The sequence below is a fragment of the Scyliorhinus torazame genome, chromosome 1 (genome assembly GCF_047496885.1).
Source record: "Scyliorhinus torazame isolate Kashiwa2021f chromosome 1, sScyTor2.1, whole genome shotgun sequence".
In the NCBI taxonomy this organism is placed as follows: Eukaryota; Metazoa; Chordata; class Chondrichthyes; order Carcharhiniformes; family Scyliorhinidae; genus Scyliorhinus; species Scyliorhinus torazame.
The window spans coordinates 304,849,472-304,874,031 of record NC_092707.1 but is presented as its reverse complement, the minus strand read 5'-3'; the positions used below and the strand labels follow the sequence as shown (position 1 = coordinate 304,874,031).

Genomic DNA, 24,560 nt, shown 5'->3' with positions numbered 1-24,560 from the left:
GGGAGTCAGGAAAGTGATCAGCAAGCAGGACTGAAAAGTAGTAACCTTCCAATACCCATGCTACTGAGTACAGAAATGGGAGGATAGAGCAGATGAAAGTGTGGCGGGAGAGTTTGTGCAGGAGGGAGGGATTCAGATCTTTGGGACATTGCAACGTGTTCATAGGAAGATGGAAGATGAATAAGCCAGGCGGGTTGCAGTTGAACCCAGGAAAAATGTCCTTGCGGGGCTGTTTGGTGGTGGTGCTATTAGGGAGGGTTTAATATAACTTGGCAAGTGAATGGGAACCAGAAGGTAACAATAGGGATGAAAAACAAGGTGCACAAAGAATTGGAGGAGACATAGAAAGTAAGAAATAGTATGATAGGGTCAGAATAGGAGGGAACACAATAAGACCTAAATTAGGTTTATAGTGCATATATGTGAACCCAAAGAGTGTGGGAAATAAGATTAGTGACCTGCAGGCACAGGTAGCCATGTGGGAGGATATTATTGCAATAATGGAGACTTGGTTCATAAAAGGGTAGGACTGGATGTACTAATTATTCCTGAATACAAGGAGTTCCAGTGAGATACAGAAGGAAAGAAAGGAGTAGGAGGAATTGCAGTACTAATTAAGGATAATATTACAGTGCTGGAGACAGGATGTCCTGGAGGTGTCTATTTGGTTACAGCCAGGAAACAACAGAAATACCGTTGCATTGCTCAAGTATTCTATAGGCTTACAACTAGTGGGAAAAATATTGAGGAACAAATTTGCAAACAAATTACAGAGCTGCATGAAAACTATTGAGTAATTATTATGAGGGATTTGACTTGGCTGAGGTACTAAATGAAGATGCTGTCAAAGACAGAGTGAAAGAGGAGGTAGCTGAGGCACAGGGAAAAGAGATTTGTAAGTTCCTACTTAATAAGAATATGTCATTATGTACATGAACTTCCAAAAGATGTTTGATAAACATGCCACATAAGTGTCAGCAAAGTTGAAACCAATAGAATAAAAGGGACAGTGACAGCATGGACACAAAGTTGGCCAAGTGACAGGAAACAGAATAGTGGGGGGGCAGCACGGTGATGCAGTGGTTAGCACAGCTGCCTCACAGTGCCGAGGTCCCAGGTTCGATCCCGGCTCTGGGTAACTGTCGGTGTGGAATTGGCACATTCTCACCGTGTTTGCGTGGGTTTCGCCCCCACAACCCAAAGGTGTGCAGTGTAGGTGGATTGGCCACGCTAAATTGCCCCTTAATTGGAAAAATGAATTGGGTACTCGATAAATTTATTTTTAAAAAGGAAACAGAATAGTGGTGAACGTTGTTGCTCCATCTGTGGGAATATTTATAGTGGGATTCTCCAGCATCCATTTTAGGATCACTGTTTCTCTCGATATATACTAATGACCTAGATGTACAGGGCACAATTTCAAAATTTACTGATACACAAAACTTGGAAATATTGCTAACTGTGAGGCCACCTTTAAGAGGGCATATATGGCAGGAGGAATGCTGGACATATGATACATGAAATTTAATACAGAGAAGTGTGAAATGATACATTTTAGTTGGAAGAACAAGGAAGGGCGATATTAAACAGGGGATACATTTCTTAAGGGGGTGCAGGAGCACAGGGACTGGGGGGTTACTATGAACAAATGATTGAAATTTGGAAAATGGTTAATAAGACATACTTCTTGACCATGGCAGTCCATGTAGACTAGGTACCCACACAATGTTGTCAGGGAGGGAGTTCCAGGATTTTGACCCAGCCATGAAGGACAGAGGATGCAATTCCTAGTCAGGATAGTGCCTGACCTGGAGGGAAATTTCCAGGTGGTGATTTTCCACACATCAGCTGTCTTTGTCCTTGTAGGTGATTGAACTTGGGATTATGGAAGATGCTGTTGAAGATGAGTTGCTGCAGTGCATATTATAGATGGTACACTGTTACTATTGTGCATCAGTGGTGGAGGAAGTGAATATATAAGGTTTGGATGCGTTATCAATCAAGCATGTTGCTTTATCCTCAATGGTGTTGAGCTTGTGTTGTTGGGAGTTACATTCATCCTATCAAGTATTTTATCACATTCTTGACTTGTAGATGGTGGACAGGCTTTGGCGAGTCAGGAGGGAGGTACTCTGTACAGAAATCCCAACCTCTGACCTGCTCTTGTACTCACAGTATTTATATAGCTGGTCCAGTTCAGTTTCCCGTCAATAGTAAGCACCAGAATGTTGATAGTGGGGGATTTGGAGATGGTAATGCTATTGAATGTCATGGGCGATTGTAAGATTCTGTCTTGTTGGAGATGGTCATTGTCTGGCACTTGTGTGCCATGAACATCACTACCCCGATGAACTCCTATATGTCCTAGGATTATGATGATTGACCTCCAAAAACCACAACTATCTTCAACCTGTGGAAAGTTTCCCCGATTCCCATTGACTTCAGTTTTGCTGGGACCCCTTGATGCCTCACTCGGTCAAATGCTACCTTGATGTCAAGGGCAATCATTCTCACTCATCCTCTGAAGTTCAGGTCTAAGTTTAAAATGAGGTCAGGAGTTGAGTGGTCCTGGTGGATCCCAAACTGAGCATCTGTGAGCAGGTTATTGCTGAGCAAGTGCCGCTTGATAGCACTGTCAGTAACCTCTTCCACCACTTTTCTGATGATTGAGAGTAGACTGATGGAATGGTAATTGGTCACGTTGGGTTTGTCCTGTGTTTTGTGGACAGGGCATACCTGAGCAATTTTCCACATCGTCTGGTAGATGCCAGTGTTGTAACCCTACTGGAACAGCTTGGCTAGGGGTGCAGCTTGTTCTGGTGCACAGTCTCCAGTACTATTGCCACATCATTGTCATTGTCAGGACCTATAGCCTTTGCTCCATCCAAAGTCTTCTACCATTTCTTGATATCATATGGAGTGAATCAAATTGGCTGAAGATTGGAACCTACAATGCTGGGGAGGAGAAGGCTGAGATGAATCATCCACTCAGTACTTCTGGTTGAAGATACTTGAAGAGGCTTCAGCCTCGTCTTTTGTTCTGATGTTCTGGGGTCCCCCACCTTGAGGGTGAGGGTATTTGTGGAGCTTCTTCCTTCAGTGAGCTGTTGAATTGTCCACCACCATTCATGACTGGATATGGCAGGACTGTGGTGCTTAAATCTGATCCTTTGGTGTGGGATCACTTGGCTATGCCTATCTTGTGCTGTTTCCTTTGTCTGGCATGTAGTCCTATGTTATAGCTTCACAAGGTTGACATCCCATTTTAAGGTGTGCTTGGTGCTGATCCTGGCCATCTACCAGACGATGTGGATCCTGCACTCCATCGAACCAGGGTTTGTCCCTGGCTTTTGGTGGCACAGTGGTTAGCACTGGCTGATTGTGTATGTACAATGCTGGCATTTTCCTGGTTTATCCCAGTTTAATTGCACTACAACCTGCCAATACTAATAAAAATAAACAAAGATGTTGTCCTGCTGATCAGTCTTTAGGCTAAAGTGTTATGTCTTCTGGTTGCCATAAATTAGAAATAATCATATTTTAAAACTATAATTTGTCAAATGCTGTTTTTGCTGCATATAATGATAGAAAAACCAAATACTGAGAGATGTACATCAGCAGATAAGGCTGTCTACCATTTTGAGCATAGATAATATAGAACCTCCACCCCTGGTTTAACTTGGCAACAGTGTGTACCATCTACAGGATGCAATGCACCAACTCACCAACTCTCCTTCAATGGCACCTTCCAAACTCACTGGTCTCTATCACCTAGAACAAGGGCAGCATGCACACAGTGCTCACAGTGCACACAAGCACATAGTGTTCCACTATCTGCAAATTTCCCAACTCGCACACCATTCTGACTTGGAACGATACCAGTTTCTTCACTCTGGATCAAAATCCTAGAACTTTCGCCTGAACTGTCTCGTGGGCTTTTCTACACCACATGGTCAGCAGTAGTTCATGAAGGCGGCTCACTGCCACCTATTCAAGCAAAATTAGGGAAGGACAATAAACGCTGGTCTTGCTAATGCCACCCTCACCCCATGAACAAATAAAAATTAAAAGGATGGTGCCAATATAATCAAGTTACTAAACAGTGGTACTTTTTGTTATTCAACTGTAAATAGTAACAGAAAATTGAAGTATTATATAAAATAAGGACATCATATATTACTGAATTGCATCTGTGCAGCTTGATTTAATTTAGCTTTTTCTTTAAATTGCACTATGCCTGAAAATTAGTTAAGGCTCGTTTCCCAATTCAACACCATAGGAATTGACTAGTATGATTCTTATGGACATATCTTTTTGATCCCTTCTTAGTAGAAGGACATGACCAGAAGCAAGTTAAAATTGCGAAAATAATCCATGAATTCAGACATTCATCAATGCTTAAATTTTCCTCTCAAATTTGTTATGTCATCTGAACCCCTTATCAAGTTAGTGTGTTCCAACTCCCTCACAGGTATTTATTATTGTCTGTGGGATTGGCATTGCAAAGTGGATGTGATATGAAGTGTTGCTTTTAACCATACTGCAGAATCAAAACAATTTTTGGTCACTGTGTCAATGTCATCAGAATTATCATTGCACAGTTTATTTAACTGGCTTTTCATTTATGAGTTCTGAAGCAGCCAATGAAAACATTAAGAACAAGGACTATTAATCAGGAGACCAAAGGACCATTCATTAAATCACTGATTAGCCAAATATTGCTTTCAGGTCAATGATATGCAGCCTAGTCTTGTACATCAGTCGAGTAGGCATTGCACTCAAATCTCAATGCTCAGGTAGTTCAGGAATAGCGGGCGCGATCTTCCCAAAAGGGAACAAAGTCCCTGAGCGAGCGCATTTAGCCGTGTGTTTCCCGGCACCCACAGTGCCGAGAAACACATGGCTATTCAATGCAACTCGCTTTGAATAAGGGGCCTGAATGGGGAACGAGCAGGCAGAGGCTGCACATAGCCCCGCTTTTTACAAAAGGGAGCTCCACTCACCAGAACTCCCCATTGTAGCGAGAGATCAGGACACCATCTTTAAATGGCGTCCCGAAACTCCCAACCCGAACGCAACATGGGAGAGTACACGCCGTCCCCCAACACCCCCCAACCTGATCGCGCGTGTGCAAAAAATGCCAGCTTGGCACCTTGGCAGTGCCAACCTGGCACTTTGGCAATGCCCCTGCCAGCTGGCATTGTTAGGCTGGCACCCAGGTGGTCACCATCCTGTCCAAATGGCATTCAGCTGGGTGCCTCCAATCCGCTTGGAGACCCCCACGAGTGCCATTCTGTCTGGTCCCCGTTTGTGGGGATCAGTAGCAAACAGCGTTCGCCCGAGGTATCCGAGGAAAAGGGATTGAATCCCAAAGCCTCAAATACCTCAGGAATCTGCACATTAAATTCAGGCTTACTGCCTTGCTCTAATATGCAGAGTTGTTAAAAAGTGATCCCGACCACTGTGGGCAGGACTCCCCTTGCAACGTCTCGCGGTGTTTCCCAGCTTTCAACGGCCATTCTGCGCAAGCTGCTTTTGGGGCGCAGTGTGGCCATTGGGTCACACCCAGAGTTTGCATACCTTTTCCAAACTTAAGTACTAGCCCCGTGGATGTTATATGCAAAGTGTGCTTCACAACTGTCTTCACCCTCCTCCTTTATGGCAGTTCAATTGCTGAGAATTCAAAAGGACAAAGCGAGTAACAATATAAATATTTAATAAAGGGGAGGAGACGTTTATTTTTTTAGATATGAATTTTTGATTAGGAAACGTGTTCTTTTAAAGAGAGAAAGGTGTTTATAGCTTTCAAAAGGAATAAAGATTTATAGTTGTTTGGCATTGCAGAACTTGAGTATTACTGAAAAAAAAGATGTTATCAAAGCTTTTCATGTTGAAATAATCAGAACTGCTCACAAGAAATTACCAACATAATTTATTACTTAATTTATTTTTTTTAAATGATTACCAAGTTGTAAATTGTTGTTCCCCTTTACAGTTGGTAATTTCTTGCGAGCTGTTCTGATAAGTGCAAGAAAAAAAAGTTATGATAGCATGTCTCTTTTTTCAACAATACTCAAATGAAGATTTCATAACTTGCACTTTCTGGAGCTGGGTCTTGCATAAGAACATGAACAGATATTATTCCAGAACAGAGCAGGTACTTCCATTTCACCTTGCTTGTGGATTTACAAATAAAAATTTACAAATTTCCCCTTTCTTGTTTGTGCTAACAGGATGCTCTAAGTAACAGCTTTGGTATTAATTACACAATGTATAGCAAGTCCTGAAGAGATTTATGAAACCCAAAAGGGCTGTATGTACAGGAATAGACAACAGCAGCTGGATGCTGACAAGCTTTGACCACTGAATATAGAAAATATTCAAACAGGTAGGTAGTTTTGTAACTTTATTTCAACTTCCTTTTTGTGCATTGTTTAGTTCGCTCCCCCAAAGATGGTTGTATAGGTATTGTCACAGTTTTAAATGAGGCGGCTGGTCTTTGCTGCTACACTTGCTGATTCTGAACAGTGATCATAAAGCAGGGATTATTAGCATATGGACCTTTGAGCAAACTCTGGTGAAGAAAACAAAACACCAATCAAGTTACACAATATTCACAAAAGGCCAGATCTGGAGTTTTGTGGCTTGGCAGCATTTCCAACCTCAGCAACAATACCACAACTGCACTCTGCAATTCCTCAATCAGTCAAAACCATTATCCTACAGTTGCGGCTGCTTTGACTTGACTTGGACTTTTCTAAAAGAAAAATGTTGGAGTGGATTAAATCACATGTACAGTAACTCAGGTACAGCACTTACTGTTATACTGAAATGTGGCTTTTTAAAAATTCTTTAAAATTGCAAATTTTATTCTAAAAATAAATTTCTTTTTGTTTTTCTACTTCCAAAAAATTGAATTTAAACTGTGCTGGGGACTCAATCCAGAGTTGCACCTGGTGCCCTCACTCCCACATCAACGTGTAGATAAAATAACTGTGGTTCATATGCAAATCTAAGTATATAATAGAATGCGTTTTGCACAACACGAAAAATCCCAGGTTGGGAATTTGAATATAGACATAGTAGAACAAGAATAGGCCTATTCAGCTCCTCGAGCCTATTGCACCATTCAGATAGATTATGACTTGTCTACACCTCAAACTCACTTACCTACCTAGTTTCCATATCCCTTATCTTACCCAACAAAACATTTTGATCTCAGCTTTATCTCCCTCACACTCTGCTAGATAGACTAATGATGCCTGGTGAGGGTAAATGATGATTCCTTATGCTAAAAAGCTACTTTGGGTGACAACAATACTATTCAAATGAGATAAGTTTGTCATTCTCTTCCCTGCTACCATCTTCCTCGTGCAAATACTTCCAATTGCAATGGCTCTTTATCAACAAACAGCTGGAATGCCCGTATTCCATAATGTCTTCTAAATATTGACAATCTTACCAACCCTAAATACGTGATTGGAAAGTAAAGTCGCCATAGTGCCAGATGATCATAGGCTGCTTTCCCCTTTGAGGGGGAGAGCCGACTAGTGGTGACTTAATCTGAGGATCAACAGACCTCAGGTGAGGGGCAAGGTTGAGAAGGTTCATGAATAACCTCAACCGATACGGGAATTGAACCTGTGCTGTTGGCCTCGCTCGGCATCACGAACCAGCTGTCCAGCTAACTGACTTAAACTGGTCCGGGAAGTGACGTAAAGTATTGTGTTAACAAAATGAAATGATTCAACAACACTTGTAAATTTCTAAAGCTCAATAAAATTCTTCAACTAACTACAGTGATCAGTTTAGCCCAGCTTTGCACTCGGTTTACTCCCTAAAGCCATCCTGAAATAGCTTATACTGAGGTGACTAAATATACCCATTTAGGTGAGGTCAGTTTACCTTCCCACAAGAATGAAGATCACTATGGTGTTTAATATATCACATTTTAAAAAACATTTATTTTTAAGAGGCTTTCGTGAAAATAAAGTAGTAAAATCCAATAATGGGAAGAACACAGGGACAAAGGAAATACTTCCAGTAAATGTGATTGTGCATCCAGTATATTCCATTCACAAGTCCATATTTTCCAATGGAAAGTGACAAGCAATTAGTTTTAATGAGAGAGGTGTGGAAGACAGTAGCTTGAATTAAATATTCCCATTCGTCACATATAGCACAGGTTAGCAGTTCTACCAGCAATATGAGAGGCCAGCCACAGCCAAGGATTTGTTGGGACTTGCAGCTACTGTTGAGGCAGCCCAAAAGCAGCTGGCTGACCTAGAATCATTCAGCAGCTACAGTAACAGGGCGAGCTGAGTTCAGGCTGGACAAACATTTCAACCAAATTAATTCATGCAGCACTCCCTGCCCTTCCAGCACTGCAGCCTCCACCTTTTCTTTAATCTTTCAATCAGCACTGCATACAGGTGCTTGTTATTTTGCACTGCAATGATGAGCGTTGGTAATGCAAACACACATAATACAGGCAGTGGATTTAGATGGACCCAGCACAACAAAACACAGCTTTATTCTGAAGAACGTTACACCCTCATTATCTGACTTTTTGATTTGTATTTTTTCTCGTCTCCAGATTTTGCCCTATTTTCTTTCCTTCAAGTAGAACTTGCATTACAAATTTAGTTTCTGCATTTCTATGCAAACTTTGATCAAGAGCGTACAAAGGATTGGAGCTAATAAAAGCTGAAATACAGACTAATATATTCAGGAAACAACTTTGGACCTAAAAATAGACTTGTTAAGGTGCAGTGCTTTAAGCCTTCAGAAATCAGGACTAAATATTCTCTCCAGACCTTTAAATAACATAGGGTGAATATTAACAAACATTTAAACACATTCATGAGACTCTCCTTCATTCTCTTATATAACAGAGGGTTTAATTATTCAAAAATAAATAGGCTAAATTGTCTACAACAATAGGAAAAAAAAGGAGTTGTGTGCAAAGTATTAAGCACAGTATTAACCTCAGATTTCTCCATCGAGGAGAAGGTGAAATCTGGTACTGCATGGAGCGGCTTTGCGTGCTCTCAGTCTTGCGGAACTCTGAACAGGGACGCAGTATTTTTTGTTGACCTAAAACCATTCTTAGAGGAAAACTTCGATAAACCCACTTAGCTGACAGTTAGAAAAGGCACACATTGGCAAATATCTCTATTAACTATTCCATGCATGAAAATAAAAAGATTTGAACATGAAAGAAAGACACATGGGGAAATTATGAATTAATATAAAATTAAAAGTCACTCAGGTCAGAGTTACTAGAATAATTCTCTCCTTCGCATAATGAATTATATTCTCAATAAAAGTATTCATGTCCTGGGATCGAACATTTGTGACTCAAAGAGTTGCCATGGAAGCCAGATACATTGTGCTCAAGACTATGTTCTATCCTAGTCCTAGTCTGTTGAAAGCATTGTCTAATATCGTAACTCTCGTTTGCTCAGGATTGCAAACACAAGACATTGTTTGTATGAATGCATGATTCTGATCTCAGATATCTGCAATTCAAAATAAAAAACGGGGCAGAGCAGATATTGACCAATTCCTATCTCAATATTTGTAAATTTCAAAACATCAAAAATTTATACTAATAACCATTGGTATATTTATCACCTGTCTTTAAAAGAAGGACACTAATCCACAGCAGATAACTTGTTGGTTCAATTGGTTGAACCACATGCCAAAAATAGTTGAGTCAGAGCTGAAGTGGGTCTGGCTTCATGTAATGACGGATCCGAATCTGGGGGGGCGATTCTCCGAGCCCCATACCGGACCGGAGAATCGCCGCAACCACGCCACGATGCCCTGACGCCAGTGCGCGATTCTCCGAGGTGCGGAGAATTGGCGCCATTTGCACCAGCGCGTTTTACGCGCCGCAGGCCGCTGTAATCGGCAGGGCCGCCGATTCTCCGGCCCGGATGGGCCGAGCGGATACGACAGAGTCCCGCCGGCGCTGTTCACCCCTGGTCGCTGCCGGCGGGAACTCAGCGCGAAGGGTCGGGGGGCAGCCTGTGGGGTGGGGAAAAGCGCTCCTTCACCAGGGGGGGCCTCCGATGGGGTCTGGCCCGCGATCGGGGCCCACCGATCGGCGGGCCGGCCTCTCCCCCACGGGGCCTACTTTGTTGCGCGGCCAGCCCCTGAATCCCCACGCCATGTTGCGTCGGGCCGGCGCGCTGAAGGAGTCCCCCCCGCGCATGCGCAGGTTGACGCGGCCCAACTGCGCATGCGCGGGTTGGCGGGAGGCTGGCGGCGTGAACCGCTCCAGCGCCGTGCTGGCCCCCTGTGGGGGACAGAATTGGTCGTCCCTGTGCCTGTTTCGCGCCGTTGTGAAATGCAACGGCGTTCACAACGGCACGAACACTCCGGAGAATCGCCCCCCTTGCCTAGGCTGTTAAATTGAGAAGTTTGCATTCTCTAATATGGAGATGGTGGTAATGAAAGAATGGAGGTGGTGGCTGAGAACATAGGAACTAGGAGCAAAGTTATATGGCTAGCCCCATATAATCACAGAACCACACCTATTTCAGAACAAGAGAAACAAAGTAACAATTATATCACGCGAGGTCACAATGTTAGAGGGAATGAAAATTACCAGAGGTTAACAGAGATCAATATTGTAGCCATATTGTTGGAAATAAAACAGGACATTTTTCTTTTGCTGTGACCTTCACCAATCTGATGTAGTTCTGACTGTACATGCAGAATTGCTTTCATGAGTTCTGAATGCCGTAGACACTTATGGAATCCTTCACAGGAATGAATGGTCAGAACGCAGTGAATGGAGCAATGGTCCATTTATTTCATTTTCTGTTAACTTTCTGAAGCACATCATACAACGCAAGCCTCTGCAGTGGGGGTGGAGGGGAGGGAAGAAGAGAGAGGGGGAGGGACACTAAATTAAGCACAGCGCAAAGCAGAGGAGAAGCTAACATGGATTTCCCAGTTATCTGCACATGAACAGAGCCTAACGCCAAATTCCTGCTCTCTTGGCAGGCATATGCAAGAGCTTTCTTGGGAAACATCAGTTGGTGGGGGAAATGGGGGCAAATTAGATAAAGGGGGTAGAGGAGGCAGAGGAGGAGGGGGACAGAGAAGAAATACAGGCAACAGAGTTGAGGTGCGGATGGCGGCGGCGGGCGGAAAGAGAGTCTCTCTTGACTTTTTCTTAAATGAACAATGAGCTTTCAGCTGGGCCAGGTAGCGAGTTACCCTTTGCCTACAATAGTTTTACCCTGCAGAAGTCGAGCAGGACTTGGAATAATTTATCTGTCTCAGGTGGATAATTGCTTTGAACAGAAGTAATAGAGCCATGTTAAAGTCAGATAAACCAGAGATGCAAGACAGGGTAAAAGTAGGTTTGTGGGGGTGGGTCTGATTGAATCACATTCAAATGAGCACAGTTCTGCTAAACTGGTTACCCGGTTTCTGCAAAACCACCATTTAAAGCACTTCTGCTTCCACATTTCAAACACCTGCATAAACCCCAGTAGACAAAGCTCTATGGCGTCAACAGCAAGGAGCACAGGGGTCACTGCCAACTATGTTTTGCACTCAAAACAAAAAGAAAATTTTAGAAATGCAGAAGCCGTGCGATAATTCTGTGTATTTTCATATGGAATTCAAATTCTTTCCCTTCATTTTGACCTCTCCAGCTTGGTTACAATGGCTGACTCCTCCCCAAGGAATTATTCTCATGGCCCATCCTGTAAATCTATTCTTTAAAAAAAATCCCATCTCTCATCGCTCAAAAAAAAGTCTGCACCCTCAAAGGCCTTTAGAATGAGGTTTTGGCATGGGCTCTTACTTAATATTGGATTCACTCTTGAAAACCCCACCGCAATGGGACTATAGTTTATATGACCCAGCTGCTTCACTTCCCATTAAAATAGGAAGTGGAACCACAGAGATTTCAGCCTATTGCAGGGGCGGTGATGCTACTTGCATATTTTATATTGCCATATGGGGTGTCAATCACTGCCTCCATTTAACTAAACAAACATGACCTACAAATCCTAAGATAGAGCTCCAACAGCATGAGCCAGGCAGATTTTCACTCTCAGGGTGGGTGCGCAGTGCTTGAACATCTCTTGGCTCACCACGCCTACCTCAGGAAAAAGTGCCCCAAATGACAGGGTGGAGTCGGGCCCCCAGCAGCAGATTGAAGCAAGAGTTACGAAATGCAAAGCGGACTGGTTAAAAGGTTGGTTCTCTGGCACTTGGTCCCAATTGTTTTCTCAAACATTAGGTTTTAGAGCTCTTATGCACCATGCCCATACATGTCATCCCATTCCCCCACCCATCCCAAATGGCCTTCCACAACCTCAATGCCAACCCCTCACACATCTCATGACCCCTTGTAGTCCCTATGCCAACTTGTGCTGGCCTATAGCCCTTTATAGCTAGCCCCTATGCATACATATCCAGTATCCACCATGGACAGACCTCAGGAGCCACACTGAGTTGAAACAAAATAAAGCTCTATCTATTACAGACTTCACTACAGTATATGAATAAACTATAATTCTTGAAATCCCATTCATGCATTTAAATCCCAAGTACGTTATTCCTTATAAAGATAAACATTTGTATTCATAACGCCACATAAAATATAGCTACTCTTTTAATAATTTCTTTGAACTGTCAATCAAACTATGAACTTACAACCTCTCCACTGCAATAATGCTAGGTTTTGAAAAGCAGTCAAGCATTAATAGCGATAGCACTTGAGGTTATGTAAGCAAAGAGCTATTGAATCTGCTAGAACTGGTTTTTTCAACACCATAGACAGAGGCAGGCAGTGTTTTATTTTTCAATTTTTAAAGGGCTGGGGATTTGAATAGCTTGACAGTTCAACATACTTTTACAATGACTCTAAAAGTTATAACTCACACACTACGGAAGAATACCTTTGCTCCAACGCAAAAGGGGTCTGTTTGAACTCAGCACTGATTTTAAATGGCCCTGCCGAGTTTGGGTTTCCCAAATATGAGAAACACTGCCTGCCCCTCCCCCACCCCGATCCTTCTCCCCAGTGAAAGTAGTTTGACGGATGTAGGGTCGGAACTTCCATCCGTCATTTTGGATACACCGTGGAGGTTTCACAACTCTCCAAAAATCCAGGCCTTTGTTTAAAACAACAAATTAACGGACAAAGCAGGGGATGGGAATAATTTGTACTTACTTTTCCAGCTTGTATACAGGTTTTCTAAAGCAACCTCCCGTCTGAAAGGATTTGACATTCTAAGTATAGCAAAAAACGTCAACGTAAGAAACAGAAAAAAAGAATTGGTCAGAAAGAACAAAAAGCACTATAACAACAGAAAACAACTGAAAAAGCTCTAGCACGTATTAGTATACTCTATATAGTTTGATGTTTTACCTTGAAGAGGTCAACCAATTAAAAAGATCAAATTAATGAGTATAAACATGTTTTGACCTGCTCTCCTTGCAGTGATGTCCCATAACACGTTTTATTTAAAGAGAAAACAAAGATTTTAAGAATGGCTTGTTGGGAATTCTGGTAGAACAACTACAGCATAAATGTACTAAAATTAGTCAGTTTTATGTAATAAGCAGCATCCTCCAAAGTTTTATCAAAACTGTGACTGGAAATTTTCACATTCAGTACTTTGAGTCAACAGATTTGTAGCCAAGTGAATGAAAGGTGGTTACTAATGTGCCACAATTGTTATGGTGGCATGCACCATTTTATTCATTCATCACATTCACAAACTATTCTTTGCTCTATTATAGTTTTTGTATTGGGAGGATCCCAACGTGACCCAAGTCACCCCACATCCATAATGGTTAGAACAAATGGTTTGCTATCACTCAGATCTGATTAGAAGCCACCATCTTCATTGCCTGTGGGACATTTTATGCCAAATTGGAGTACCAAGGTAACAAACTATGCAACACACAGTATAGAAATGCTGCATTTGTCTCATTGCATTAAAAACACTTGGCCAAATGAGGAATAGATTTTTCACTCCAGCTAACAGAAACTACAAATCCATTAGGTATCATCAGTGGAGAGGAGACACATTAATTTGAAACACTGACCCATGCACATTTTTCAAGACCTCTGGGGATCGTGAGTGAGCCTTTTTGTTTCAACCTCCTTGTCTGGAACTGCAAATGCAATTCAACCCATAACCCTCAGGAAGGGGGCTGAATTTTGAACCCTAGGCACTCCTAAGGACACCCCCCCGCCCCTCCCCACCCCCCCCCGGCCCATCTTGCCAGAAGTGAAGAGAAGAAAAATCTGTCCCTATAAATACAATCTGGAACAGTTTCCTGGCGCGCGGCTCACTGAGTAAAGAAACTATGCAATAAAGTACTGTGCCACCAAACAAAGGAAAGTCCCGTTATGTGTTGAGTTAGCTCAGCTCCATCAGAGAGACAGTGTCAGTTAATGCAATAGCCACATCACCTGTGGTCTGGGGGGGAAGCATCATGAGGCAGGGTTGCCAATCTGGTTGCTAACCAGCGACTTCTGCCCAAAAATGTATGTTTGCAAGGCAACAGAATTGGGTTTGGCTGTGGTATCCCACGACTATCATATAGCCAGCCAAAGCTCACCATCTAACATTCTACATAAGGGACAGTCACTTGGGCAAGGCATCCAAGGGCTTTATGAGTCACCCCCCAAGATGAGTATCTGCCACCAAGGGAGAAAACTGGGAAAAGAAAACATGTTTTAAATCAAGCCTAAAAGGCCACAAGTCCTCACCTTTACCTTCAGAGAGGGCGAGTCACATTCATGTACTGAACCAAAACGGCAGGCAAAGTTAAAGTAATGTTTAGATTTGAACTTTACTCAGCTCAAGTAAAGCAGGTGCCTCTGGCAATATTGTTCTTGGTAACACAGGCAGACGTTTCAGGAGGTTTGGATTAAAACTCTCCCATGGTGCTGAGCACACTGGTGACATTGTAGCAGTAGCCAGACAAGCAGATTTTCTGCTTTATTTGCTGCCAGAAAATATTATACAGTAGCTCCTCAGTACAGCTGTCTGCTTTACACCATGACACACAACAGAGCATGCACCATTTATGGCTTCTACACTAATACAGAAACCAGATAAAATAACCTTAACTACAACACAATGCTCACCATAGTAGGGTTTGGGTAGAATTTCCAATCACAGCCTTATTTATATAGTTACTATATATCATGCACATAAACTTTATGTGATGATAAGCAACTTGTAGATCAACAGTGCAACAGTCCATTCAGTTGCCCTCAGAGGAATATCGCAGGCTATTCTTGCGAACCCCTACCTTGGCACCAATTTGAGATTCTTTAACCCCTCTTGAATTATTACTCCGTATGCTGGAACATATTACGAATCATGTATGCGGTTTCCTTCAAATTACATTTGCGACTTCCAGTTTTTATATTCACGGATTCTTTTTTCCCGGTTATGCAAGAAGTATTTTATCACATCGACACCTCAGCTCCTTTCTATATTATAAACAATTATTTTTCTCCCTTCCCATCCACCCCGCAAAGAAATAATTTAGCCAATGAGAACTGACAGTTGCTACCGTGCCCCAATGAATAATGGGCAACTTAACTAACCCCAACCCGCAACACCATTGGCATGTTATGCGATCTTGCCACTACAACAATGAAGCACTGGTTTTGTTTCACAGTTTTCTCTTAGACCATAAGACCACAAGACATAGCAGCAGAATTAGGCTATTCGGCCCATCGAGTCTGCCCCACCATTCAATCACAGCTGATATGTTTCTCAACCCATGCTCCTGCCTTCTCCCCATAAACCAGATCGCCTCATTAATCAAGAACCTATCTATCGGTGCCTTGCTGGTTTGAAGACAGGAGAACCGAGTTACATTTCAGTTCTTAGATTAAAATAAGTTAAAATAAAAACATACAATAAACTGGTGTCAAGCAAAAAGCAGAGCCGACAAGTGAAAAAAAACAGCAACACATTGCAGACTTGTCTTTAGAACAACTCTTATTGTTACCAAACTGAGCATCCCATCTGCTACATGGAGTGTATGAGAGTTTCCCATACACACTGCAAGGTGCTGGATGACCATTCCAATACAGCCTTCAGTCAATTACATATCAGACAGATAGAAGACAACAATAGTATTCAGAGCATTTCCTGTCTGTAACACACATGGGCAAAAGAAAACAGGGGAAGAAATTTCACCCAACAGTGTTTCATTCCCTCGTGAAATGGGAGGCCAAACCACAATCTCAAAAAGTGAACATTTTGCATTTGCCACTAGAAACTCAATTGATAAAGCTGTCTAACCAACATGCAACATTTATAGAAAGCACTTGGTGCAAAAGTACGAAAATACTATTAAAATACAAAGAAATGGAAGAGTCATATTGTACTACAGGCTAAAGGAACTCTGAGCAACAGAAAAAGATGTAGATGAAAAGTTCCATTGCAACGGAAACACCTTTGAGACAGTGGCATGATCCAGCACTGGAGCCAGAGCCTATCCTGAATGTAACATTTAACACAAAGTCTTGTTGGAGAGAAAAACATTTGCAAAACAGTAGATTTGCATTCACCAACAAGTTATATGTCTTATTTCAAGAAAAATAAAAGTTCCTTACAGGGAAAACTAAGGTTATGAGTAATGAAATATAACTAACAATAGCACATACTGAACCATCATACAATACTGTTACTACATACAATCACTTTACTAATCAATTGTTGAGTAAAGATTCCACTAATGACCACAATGAGATTTGAAATCTAGGTCTACGTGTACCTGGCTCAGATTTGGCAGAGATGCCATTCAATCATTATAAAATTAGCTTTTTTCTTCCAATGTCCACAACTAAATCAGCAGATTCAGAATCACAAAAATGCTTCAAGTTCAAGGGCAGCACGGTAGCACAAGTGGATAGCACTGTGGCTTCATAGCGCCAGGGTCCCAGGTTCGATTCCCCGCTGGGTCACTGTCTGTGTGGAGTCTGCACGTTCTCCCCGTGTCTGCGTGGGTTTCCTCCGCGTGCTCCGGTTTACTCCCACAGTCCAAAGACGTGCAGGTTAGGTGGATTGGCCATGATAAATTGCCCTTCGTGACCAAAAAGGTTAGATGGGGTTATTGAGTTACAGGGATAGGGTGGAAGTGAGGGCTTAAGTGGGTCGGTGCAGACTCGATGGGTCGAATGGCCGAATGCACTGTATGTTCTATGTACCAACATCTATCCTCACAACAAGTTTTTCATCTGCAGGTGAGGGGGATGGCAAATGGGAGCATCCTCTTCATCGACAGCGAACATATAATAATCAAGTCAACCTGTTGACTTGTTAAAAATAATAATTAATTCATGCCAATTTAATGCTTTCACATGTACATATTGCAATGCAATTAAATAAAAGCATTTTCCTCTTTTACTCTGGGCGTAAAATATTACTTCAAGATTTCAAACTTCAATACATTCCCAGGGCTTTCCCCCCCTCTCTCCCCCCCCCCCCATTTCATGTCACTAAAAGGACATTGTTTTATTTCACCAATTGATCCTCTTTTCTTTCCTTATTGCTGCCAAATTATTTTAATTAGAATTATTCCAAAATATTTTGAAATTACAAAACAAAATCATGTGTAAAGGTATTGCGGTACCTGGTAATGCTGGAACACCATTGGTAGATATTGTATGTTTCCTATTGGTCAAGCTGTATGATAGCTCAGCCCTGCAAGGCGGAGTATAAGAGCCCGTGCCGCCCCAGCAGTCTTAATTCTGTACCTGAGCTGTTGGGGGAAACATCTAGCTTATTAAAGCCTTCAGTTGGACTACAACCTCGCTTTAGTGGTCATTGATCGTGCATCAATTTAATAAGCTAGATTTAAAACGATGGAGCTCCGAATCAAGCCGGAGTGTCTGCAACTCAGCCCACACGCGGCGAACTCAGCGGCAATCTTCAAGCACTGGCTGGGTATCTCGGAACGGCCGAAAACACACCCACGGGAGAAAAGAAAATGCAAGTCCTGCACTCGAGGGTGATCCCGGAAATTTACACTCTCATCAAAGGCGCGGAAGACTTCGATGCAACAATAGAGCTGCTAAAAGGACATTATATTCGCCCGGTGACCAGGTCTACACCGGACATCTGCAAGCAACGATGCGACAAATCCCTGGGGAATCGCTGGAAGAATTCTACCGCGCACTCATGGTGTTGGGGAGAAACTGCAGCTGCCCGCAAGTTTCGGCGAGCGACCACACAGAACTCTTGATCCGGACGCTTTCGTGGCAGGTATGCTGTCCTCCCAAATCCGCCAGCGATTGCTGCAAAAAGACACCCTAGGCCTCAAGGAGGCACAGGCCGTTGCAGGCTCCCTGGATGTGGCTCCAGAAACGCCCGCGCTTACGTTCCCGACTGCGCGGCAGCCCCCTGGGCAGCGTGGAACCCCTCCGCAGCCGACCCCGAGACATCCCCCATCCCCCCACAAGCTTGTGCTGCAAGGCGGCCTAGCAACCCCGGGGGGCCCCGCTGCTACTTTTGCGGGCAGTCCAAGCACCCCCAGCAGTGCTGCCCGGCCCGCGCATCCACCTGCAAGGAATGTGGTAAAAAGGGCCACTTTGTGGTGGTATGCCAGGCCCGTGCGGTCGCCGCGACGAATGTGAACCGCCACCACAAACCTCTCCACGGTCCCTGTGCGGCCCCCGGGCGCCGCCATCTTGTCCCTCGGACGCCATGTTCGATGGATGGGCGCCGCCATTTTGTGCACCCCCAGCCATGTGCGACCAATGGGAGAGCCGCCATCTTGGATGGACTCCCAGGACCCCAGCTCGGCTGAAGGCACACCGCCCGAAGAGAACACTCAACTGCTGAGATTAGCCTTGGTGACCCTGGATCAGTCCTGGCCTCGAACACTCTCAACTGCTACAACAACAGTACTACATCAACGGGCACAAGACGCCCTGCTTAATCGACTCTGGGAGCACGGAGAGCTTCATACACCCCAACACGGTAAGGCACTGTTCTCTCCTCGTCCACCCCGTTAATCAAAAAATCTCCCTGGTCTCCGGTTCCCACTCAGTAGACATAAAGGTGTTTTGTGTAGTAAACCTCACAGTCCAGGGAAGGGAGTTTAAAAATTACCGGCTCTATGTCCTTCCCCAACTTTGCGCAGCCACACTCCTAGGTTTAGACTTCCAGTGTAATCTCCAAAGTCTTAACTTTCAAATTCGGCGGCCCTATACCCCCCCTCACTGTCTGCGGCCTCGCGACCCACAAGGTTGATCAGCCTTCCCTGTTTGCGAACCTCACCCCGGATTGCAAACCCGACGCCACCAGGAGCAGACGGTACAGTGCCCAGGATCGGATCTTTATTAGGTCAGAGGTCCAAAGGCTACTGAGGGAAGGAGTCATTGAAGCTAGCAACAGTCCCTGGAGAGCTCAAGTAGTGGTGGTAAAGACCGGGGAGAAGCATAGGATGGTCATCGACTACAGTCAGGCCATCAACAGGTTTACGCAGCTGGACGCGTACCCTCTCCCCCGCAATTCCGACCTGGTAAACAGGATCGCGCATTACAAGGTCTTCTCCACGGTGGATCTTAAGTCCACCTACCACCAGCTCCTCATCCGCGCTAGTGACCTCATATACACTGCCTTTGAGGCAGATGGGCGGCTCTATCACTTCTTAAGGGATCCCTTCGGTGTCACCAACGGGATCTCGGTCTTCCAGCGCGAGGTGGACCGAATGGTTGACCGGTCAGATTTACGGGCAACATTCCCGTATCTCGATAATGTCACCATCTGTGGCCACGACCAGCGAGACCACGACACCAACCTCCGAAAATTCCTCCAGACCGCAAAGATCCTTAACCTTACATATAACAAGGATAAATGCGTGTTTAGCACCGACCGCCTAGCCATCCTCGGCTACGTAGTGCGAAATGGAGTTATAGGCCCCGACCCTGAACGCATGCGCCCCCTTATGGAGATCCCCCTCCCTCCCTGCTCCAAGGCCCTGAAGCGCTGCCTCGGGTTTTTCTCTTACTATGCCCAGTGGGTCCCCAACTATGCGGACAAGGCCCGTCCCCTGATCCAATCCACAGTTTTTCCCCTGTTGATAGAGGCCCGCCAGGCCTTCAGCCGCATCAAAGCAGACATTGCAAAGTCCACGATGCACTTCCAGGTCGAGAGCGACGCGTCTGACATAGCTCTGGCGGCCACCTTCAACCAAGCGGGCAGACCCGTGGCCTTCTTCTCACGTACCCTTTATGCTTCCGAAATCCGCCACTCCTCAGTCAAAAAGGAGGCCCAGGACATAGTAGAAGCTGTGCGACATTGGAGGCATTACCTGGCCGGCAGGGGTGACCAAAGTCGGTTGCTTTCATGTTTGATAATGCACAGCGGGGCAAGATAAAAAACGCTAAGATCTTGCGGTGGAGGATCGAACTCTCCACCTCCAACTATGAGATCTTGTATCGTCCCGGGAAGCTAAACGAGCCTCCTGACGCCCTGTCCCACGGCACATGTGCCAACGCACAAGTGGACCGCCTCCGAGCCCTCCACGAGGACATCTGCCACCCAGGGGTCACTCGCTTTTTCCACTTTATCAAGACACGCAACCTGCCCTACTCCATCAAGGAGGTCCGAACAGCCACCAGGAGTGCAAACGGCATTTCTACCAGCCCGAGAAAGCGCACCTGATAAAGACTTCCCGTCCCTTTGAACGCCTCAGCATGGACTTCAAAAGCCCCCTCCCCTCCACCGACCGCAACACGTACTTCCTGAACGTGACTGACGAGTACTCCCGGTTCCCATTCGCCATCCCCTGCCCCGACATGACCGCAACCACCATCATCAAGGCCCTCCATAGCATCTTTGCACTGTTCGGGTTCACCGCTTACATACATAGTGATAGGGGGTCCTCCTTTATGAGCGACGAACTGCGTCAATTCCTGCTCAGCAAGGGCATCGCCTCGAGCAGGACAACCAGTTACAACCCCCGGGGTAACGGACAGGTAGAGAGGGAGAACGGAACGGTCTGGAAGACCGTCCTACAGGCCCTAGGGTCCAGGAATCTCTCAGTCTCCCGCTGGCAGGAAGTCCACCCGGATGCCCTCCACTCCATCCGGTCACTGCTTTGTAGCACAACCAACCAAACACCTCACGAACGTCTCCTTGTCTTCGCCAGGAAGTCCTCCTCTGGGACCTCGCTCCTGACCTGGATGGCAGCTCCCGGACCAATACTGCTCCGAAAACACGTGCGGCGCACAAGTCGGACCCGGTGGTCGGGAGGGTCCATCTTCTCCACGCTAACCCCCAGTATGCCTACGCGGTGTATCCCGACAGCCGACAAGATAGTCTCCCTACGAGACCTGGCGCCGCCGGAGCCTCACGCACACCCCAGCCACCAGTCCCACCCTCCCTCCCACCAGTGCACCTTACAGGAGGATCGGTCCTTCCGCCAGCCCCATCTAGGTCCCCCCACCCACCGATGCACCCCGCAGACGCTCCCTTCCCAGGTCAACCGTCTTCCCCACCAGCGCCATCTAGGGGTGTCGAAGCTGCCACAGAGATCGAGGCCACGCCCCCGGAGTCACAGACGCCCGAGCCTCCACCGTAGTCACCACCGAAGCTTTGACGATCACAGAGGACGACCAGGGCCCCCGATCGACTGATTGCTTCATTTTAAAAAGTGTATAGTTAATTCTGAATCATAAATTGTAAATAGTAAATAGAATTGTAAATAGTTACAAAACGCTGTCCGGAGGTATTACGGTACCTCCATAACTATAATTTCTACCACGTTACCATGTTAAAATGTCAGGCCACCAACCCCGCCGGACTCTTTTTTAACAGGGGGTGAATGTGGTAGTCGGTGTAGAGGTATTACGGTACCTGGTAATGCTGGAACACCATTGGTAGATATTGAATGCTTCCTGTTGGTCAAGCTGTATGGTAGCTCAGCCCTGCAAGGCGGGGTATAAGTGCCCATGCCGCCCCAGCAGCCTTCATTCTGTACCCGAGCTGCTGGGGGAAACATCTAGCTTATTAAAGCCTTCAGTTGGACTACAACCTCGCTTTAGTGGTCATTGATCATGCATCACAACTTATCCAGTCTTCTTCAACGGGTATTGAGATGGATACACATGAACTGTTTCTCAATGTTCTGAAACTTTGGACCCAAGATATCAGACAACTAATTTTGAACCAATATTGAGTGCTGAGGGTATAATGTCTCAGGTTAACACCAAAATGTGCCAGTGTAATCAGTACGCGTCAAATGGAATTCACCGATAATTGAAACATGTCCTTGTCTAAAGAGTAATTCCCAAGGTTAGAGAACACAAGTTCCTGATTCAACCTGCGATGATTGGAATGCTACAAAAACAATTTTGACTTTAGGGGCCACCATTCTATCCCATTTACTCCAAGGAAAATGATGGGTGTTGGGGAGCAAATGAGGCTCATTTCAGTTGCCCATATACATCTTACAATTAACTATAGTTAATACTGCTATAGTGGAGGAATGAATAGACAGTTAAAGATTGTATGCTATTGGTGTTTAGCACTGCCTGCATGATTCTCAATCTATGTAATGTATAAAGAAAAAGGAAAAGGAAATGACAGCCCACATTCCAGCATCCAAAATATCTGGTTATATTTTATATCCCCATTCCCCCAAATACATATGCGTAAATGTAACACAATTATAGCTATACCTTAAGCATTCAAGAATCATAGAAGCCATTCGTAAAAAATATATGATGCATTGGTGCCTCAATGGGTGGATGCAACATGTAGGAATTTGTCCAAATGTCTGCAAAGTTATGAAGCAAACGGTGTAAATTTCTACAAATGGCTCAACTTTTCTGAGTTGCAATTCTCCCCATAGTGGAAAAGACTGCTGACACCCACCGTCTCAGCTAACATCATGACAGCCACCAGTTTGGCGAGGACAAAATGATTGACAGCTCCTTTGCACCAATCAGCACCCTCATGTGAGGGGTAAGAGAAAGAAAATTAGACAACTTTCAAGTTCTTGTCACAGCAATCAGACTGGGATCAGAATTTAACTCTAGTAAGAGATGTCATTTCCACCACAACGAACCACTGCATCACCACCACCCCCACGAATCTGTAGTGCCATATGTCAAAGCTCCTGCGCACTGCAGTATATAGAGTAAATATACACTACTTAATAAAGACTATAGCTGATTTAGAATAGTCTGGATTTAAAAGCAGATTCTAAAATCAATTTGTTAAATAGTTTAATCAATTACAAATTAAATAAGGAATCTGTCATCATGCCAGCAGGTATTGGCTACACAATGCTGTGCACACACTGGACCCAGTCATTCAGATCCTGTTCTACAGGAAATAGCTGATGTTAAGCTAACAAAACAAATGTTGAAGTAGATTTCAGATCTTCAATTGGGCAATTAATATACACGGCAGCACGGTAGCACAAGTGGATAGCACTGTAGCTTCACAACGCCAGGGTCCCAGGTTCAATTCCCTGCTGGGTCACTGTCTGTGCGGAGTCTGCACGTTCTCCTTGTGTCTGCGTGGGTTTCCTCTGGGTGCTCCGGTTTCCTCCCACAGTCAAAGACGTGCAGGTTAGGTGGATTGGCCATTGCTAAATTGCCCTTAGTGACCAAAAAGGTTAGGAGTTATTGGGTTACAGGGATAGGGTGGAAGTAATGGCTTAAGTGGGTCGGTGCAGACTTGATGGGCCAAATGGCCTCCTTCTGCACTGTATGTTCTATGTTCTATACATGTCGGCCAAGATGTACCATCCAAACAACCGAGAATATCGAAAATGTACCACAAAGCAGTAATATTTTCACAATGATTTGATGTAGTTGAATGCATTATTCAATGTTTTTTGTTTCACCCAGTGACCGTTCCATCACTACAGTCTAGAATGACCAAATTCATTGAAATTCCATCCACCCACTCTCTACATCATTCTCTACTTGTTCCTCAAAAGATATACCTTGGTGCACATTAGCTGCAGCAGTAATCTCACTGAATGAATCCACTCAGGGCAAGCATTAATGTCAGTAATTTCAGTAATAGTTCAGGACCTGATCCAGAGGTATTCAATTACAGAAGATGGCAAAAATTACAATTTTAAATCTGGAGAGTCACAGAATTCTCTTGGTACAAAATGAGCCTTATCCAAATGATAATTCTCCAAGTGGTTGAAAGGAGATAAACTTCTTCACAATTAGGTTCTCTCTTTGTTATCCCACTACCCTACTGAGATTACACCCTCTGTCCCAGAACCATGCCGAACATCACAAAACAGAAACACCGAGATGGCCAGTTAAGTTCACTTACCAATGGGCAGATAAGTCAAGATATCTGACAAGACTGAATTCAAATTGTAGCCCAATGGCTCAAGTCCCAAGTGCTGGAACAGCCAGGCCTCTTCCCTCCCCTCGGTCTCCAGGTTTAAGAATAACCAAAAATAGTGGTTCTGTCTACCAACTCAACAAATAGGTAACACGTATACTAAAGCCCACAGAAAGCAAGATCTGCAACCACAGGAAGCACAAGAGATACTTTCAATGAAAA

At 44.4% G+C, this 24,560-nt stretch overlaps 1 protein-coding gene across 4 annotated transcripts in view; it reads right to left on the bottom strand.

The window, feature by feature from the left end:
• The window catches only part of bcl11aa (BCL11 transcription factor A a), a 304,266-nt gene that overhangs the window by 236,615 nt on the left and 43,091 nt on the right, over window positions 1–24,560 (bottom strand). Inside the window, exon 3 of one of the 4 annotated variants that reach the window (XM_072507812.1) lies at window positions 13,205–13,263. The exons of the other annotated variants lie outside the window; for them this stretch is intronic. Coding sequence (XP_072363913.1) covers window positions 13,205–13,262 — 58 coding nt within the window. The 5' untranslated portion in view covers window position 13,263. The remainder of the gene's footprint in view (window positions 1–13,204; window positions 13,264–24,560) is intronic. 4 annotated transcript variants of the gene reach the window in all.